The sequence below is a fragment of the Orycteropus afer genome, unplaced genomic scaffold (assembly GCF_000298275.1).
Source record: "Orycteropus afer afer isolate SDZICR_OR568_19922 unplaced genomic scaffold, OryAfe1.0 scaffold00281, whole genome shotgun sequence".
Classification (NCBI taxonomy): Eukaryota; Metazoa; Chordata; class Mammalia; order Tubulidentata; family Orycteropodidae; genus Orycteropus; species Orycteropus afer.
This window is the reverse complement of record NW_006921868.1, coordinates 2,857,290-2,862,429: the sequence shown is the minus strand read 5'-3', so window position 1 is coordinate 2,862,429 and position 5,140 is coordinate 2,857,290. Positions and strand designations below refer to the sequence as shown.

Here is a 5,140-nt window from a genome sequence, read left to right as displayed (position 1 = left end):
AGGTAGATACACTCCTTGGAGAGAACAATCATGGGAGAAAGAAGGGCTGCTTATGCACAGGGAGACAGCTCAGGGGGCATGAGTATATGGAGGGATGGACACTGGGAACGGGTAACTATGGGGAGGAAGTGGGAGGAGAGCTGTTGCATTGTGGTAAACTGTGGTCGATGTCATGAGACAAAGTGTATGTGAACTGCTGTATGGAAAGTGAATCTGCTCTGTAAATCTTCACCCAAATCACAAAAAACAAAACAAAACAAAACAAAAAAAACTGAGAAAGAGCTGGCAGTGAGGGATAATGGGGACAACGAAGGGTAAAATGAGGACAATGAGCAAAGAAAAGCACAAGAGAGCAACGAGTAGTTCCTATAATCAGTTCAGGGGTGAGTGTCTCATAGCAGATTCACTGCTGCCAGTTTCTTTGGGGCTTAATAATAATGACAACTAAGGCACCAACCTGTCACCTGTCTGCCAGTTAGTTGTACTGTGATGACTGCCTGTTGCTGTGATGGTGGAAGCTATGCCACTCACGGCAGACAGGTTTCAGTGGAGAGTCCAGACTAAGACTAGGAAGAAAGGGCTGGCACACTACTTAAAAAAAAAAAATCTGCCAGTGAAAACCCTATGGATCACAATGGAATATGGTTTACTATGGTGCTAGAAGGTGCGGCCCCAGGATGGGAGGCACTCAAATATGTACTGTGGACAAGTTATCAGGAAAGACAATTGCTAGAAAAAGACATCATGTTTGGTAAAGCAGAGGACCACCAAAAAGTAGGGAGACCCCCAGTGAGATGCATTGGCACAACAGCCACAACAATAGACCCAAACATACCAAGGATCAGGACAATGGTGTAGAAGCAGGCAACGTTTTGTCTTACTACACGTTAGGTCGCATGGGTTGAAACACCATCATGAACACAACTAACAACAACAAGGTACTGACACTGTCATGGGCATTAACTGAGCATGTAGTATGTAAAACATTGTTAAAACAAGGATAATGATAATACATAACCCAAAAGGCATTCTGTGATTATCTCCTTGAAACCTCACACCACCACATGATGTAAGCATTATTATTTTTAAATTTGTTACGCTTCTCATTTTATCAATGAGGGTACAGGCTCAACAGTGAGCAAGGGAAGTTGCGTTAAATTGCAGGTCCTGGGTCCCTAACTCGTCTCCCTTGAAACCAAAGCAGACCCTGTAGTGAGAGAGAAGGCTGGGGACACAAGGAAATAATGAAAAAAGGGCTTTCGTCCTACAGAACCCAGCTGGCTCTGTCCAAGGCACCAGATGGAAACCTGCCTGTGTTTTCAGAGTCGTAGGGAAGAAAATAATTCCTTCCTTCTCCCCTTCCTGAGAAGAAGGAAGACGAGGGCAAGGAGGGCCACACAGGCCAAGACACAGTGGAGAGAGGCTGGCACACGGTGAGACATACCAAACACAAGGTTTGCTTTGTTGTTAAAAGAGAAGTGGGAGGGAGAGAAGAGAGGAGAAAGAAAAAGGAGTGATTAGAGGCACTTCTGGGAATCTATCCTAAGGAAATCATCAGAAAAGAGAAGGGAGTGAAGGGAGACTTTTTGCAGAAAGATATTCATCAAACATTATTTAGAATGGCACACTACTGACAATAGCAACAGTGAAGGACTGGATTAAGCAAACTCTGGAATTTCTACTCAGTGGAATACTAGCGGCATTAAAGAAAAAAAAGGATCATTATCATTACAGAAACTGCAAAGCACCATGGGGAAAAGGGGCTAATAGTATAACGCCAAGTGAGAAAACAGGATACCCAATTCTTGTTGCAATTATGTAAATCTCCGCAGTGCACATTGCTGGAGAAGGGAGGGAAAGCTTGCACAATGAAAAGGGTTGGCTGGCTCAGAGGAGGGGAGTGGGGGAGGATTCTGATGAATTATTTTCCTACCTTTTCCTCTTTTTTCCACATATTCTTGAACACTCCTCCAAGATGTCAGCTGGTAGCTGCTAGGTATCCAATCATTTCAAATAAAATCATTTTATACTTTAAAGATTTTTTTGATTTATATTTTTAGGTATGATAATAGTGTTATGGTTATATTTTAAAAAGGAGTCCTTATCTTTTTAGAGCTACACATTAAAATATTTATGGTTGAAACGATATGGTGTCTGGGATTTGCTTCACACTGACCTGGGAGGAGGAATAAGGGGGCAAAGGTGAAGATGAAACAAGATTGGTCTGGAGTTGGTCATCACTAGAGCTGAGTGATGGGAACAAGGGGGTGTGTCATTCTATTTTGTGTATCTTTGACATTGTAGATCAAATTAAAAAAATATTTTCAATTAGAAAATTAAATAAAAAAGTATTGTATTTTCAGTTACCTTCCAGTTAAGACAAATACTATCATAGTACGTAGCGGTGCAAAGCTTCCTTCTAAATACATACATTTAGCATAAAGAATGAGTTAATTGAAAGAAACAATCAGGTAGCTATTGGATCTAGTACTCTATAAAAGCAAAAAGTGTGGCAATGGCTTAGACCAGCAAACTCTGCTGGGATAATTATGTAGACCTTTTTTTAGGCAAAGGAAGAAAGGGAAAAATATGGAATGAACTTGTTGCCCCTAAAAGGAGGACCACCATTTGTCTGTTAGTGTGTCATCTGTGGGGGCTGGCACATTACTGTGGTGTTGGAAGTGATGTTACTGATCTTTCAAATACCAGCAGGGTCACCTAGGGTGCACAGGTTTCAGCAGAGGTTCCAGAATAAGACAAACTAGGAAGAAAGGCCTGGTGATCTCCTTGCAAAATGAGCCAATGATAATCCTATGGATCACAACACAACCCTGACTCGCATCAGAAGCGAACAACTGCTAAAGGAGGACATGGCGTTTAGTGAAGGTGAGGGAGACCCACAGTGAGGTGGACTGGCCTAAGAGCTGCAATGATGAATCTAAACATGCCAGCAATCATGACATGGGACCAGGCCACATACATTCTATTGTCTACTAGGCATGACGGATTGGAGCAGACTCAACAAAAAAGGAGGAAAGTCCCTCCTTTGTGCTTGGAATCTCTTTATCCTGATTCCGGGGCTCTGGTCCTCTCCCTACATCCCGCCCACCCTCCTGAGAGCTCACCGGCAGCTGTTCTCCCCTTCTGTGTGCAGCGACATCTCTGCCCGTCGGAGGCCCAGGCGGGAGAAGGAGTGGTACAAAGTGAGTGCCACGTCGCTCAGGCTGTGGATGCCATCAGGCTCATCGTAGACATTCTCCCAGTAGGAACGGAGGCCGGGGGTGCCTGAGGGGTAGTTCCCGTACAGGAAATAGTCCAGCTGCCCAATGATTTCTTGATTCACCACAGCTTCGAACTTTCGAGCAAAGAAGGTGGGCCGGGCTGTCTGCTGTGCTCGTGGGATAGAAAGAGAGTATCAGCTAGTGGAGGGGCAGGAGCAAGGCTCTGGGGCCAGCTTTGTTCTTGTTAAGTAGCTGCTGAGTTGGTTCTGAATCAGTGTGACCCCATGTGTGCAGAGTAGAACTGTTCCCTGAGCAGCACATCACCAGGCCCGTCTTCTCAGGTGCCCCTGCATGGTTCTGACCACCAACCTTTTGGCTAGAAGTCACGCACTCAACTGTGTGCCACCAGCAGACTCTGCCTGGATTCAAATTCCAGCTCTGACCCTAACCCCTCTGTTCTCAGTCTCCTCGTCGGTGAAATGGAGACAGTAGTGTCAGAAGGATTGAATGAATTAGTATTTGTAAAGCACTAATGATAGTTGTTAAAATTTGCAAGCATCATTTAAATGTTTGTTAAGTACATTAAATCCTAGATGCTTATAGCTCGGATAGATCTTGGAAATCATTTATCCATAGACTAACAATCCAGGGCAAACATAGCTTGCAGGTAGATTTAGTTGGTCAGCAGAGTATTTTAAAATGGAAAAAGCTGGCAACACTTGAAGAGTAGAAAGGTTCACAGAAACAATCTCTGGCTTCCCTTTAAAAAGAAATAGATATGGCGATCACAGCTATAGCTGCCCCTTTAGACAGGCATGGGCTCTTCAGCTCACTAATCCCCACCACGCCCTATTGCCTCTTTGGCATAGCATCTGCTTCGCAGACTCACAAGTGACATCCCAGATTGACTGCATCAGAATCTCCAGAAATGGTCCCAGGAATCTGTATTTTTAGTGGGCTCTGCAGGTGATTCATTTGCTCACTAGTGTTTGAGGACAATGCATGTGACATCAGAGCTGGCTACAGATCAGTTACCTGGGACATTTTAAAAAATTCAGATTTTAGGGCCCCGCCCCAGACCTCCTAAATCAAAATCTCTAGAGGTGAGGCTCAGGAAACTGAGGACCAGAGAGGGAAAGGGACTTACCCAAGGACACAAAGCAAGACAGTGGCAGGGCTGGAATTGAGATGTGGGTTGAGGATCAAAGGAATGAAATACTGAGCATCTGCCATCTACTGGGTCTGACACTTTGGTCTAGGAAGGGCAGGCAGCAGGAGACTTTGTCAACGAAGGGCCAGATAGTAAATATTTCCAGCTTTGCAAGCACTCAACCCTCGCTGTAGCATGAAAACAACCATAGACAAGCCCGGAAGTGGCTGTGCTCCAATAAAATTTTATTTACAAAAGTGGGCAGAAGATTGGACTCTGCCAGTGGGCTTAATTTGCTAACTTTTGACCTCTGGCTAAAGAAACAAATAAAATACAGACTCTCCTTGAGGAGCTATGGTCTGGTGTTATTGAAACATTTGGTTTCATACTCTTTCCAGTGAAATGGATCCACAGTACCAATAATGAAGACAATAAACTACTAAGCACATTCTACTATATGCCAGACATTATGTTTTTGTCATCTCTTCTCATCTTCTCCAAAACTCTGCACAAAAAAAAAAGAAAACCAAAAAACCAAATTCACTACCATTGAGTCATTTCTAACTCACAGCAATCCCCATTGGGTTTTCGAGGCTATAAATATTTACAGAAGTAGATGGCCCCTTCTTCCTTCTGTGGAGTAGCTGGTGGGTCTGAACCCCTGACCTTCCAGTTAGAGGGCAAGTGCCTTATCTTCTATGCCACAAGAACTCCTAAAACTCTGCAAGACAGCTATTATTATTCCAGTTTTACTGATTAGCAAACTGAG

At 43.9% G+C, this 5,140-nt stretch overlaps 1 protein-coding gene across 1 annotated transcript in view; it reads right to left on the bottom strand.

The window, feature by feature from the left end:
• XYLT1 (xylosyltransferase 1) overlaps positions 1-5,140 on the bottom strand; it is a 199,832-nt gene that overhangs the window by 25,917 nt on the left and 168,775 nt on the right. Inside the window, exon 7 of the mRNA XM_007950589.1 lies at positions 3,126-3,388. Coding sequence (XP_007948780.1) covers positions 3,126-3,388 — 263 coding nt within the window. The remainder of the gene's footprint in view (positions 1-3,125; positions 3,389-5,140) is intronic.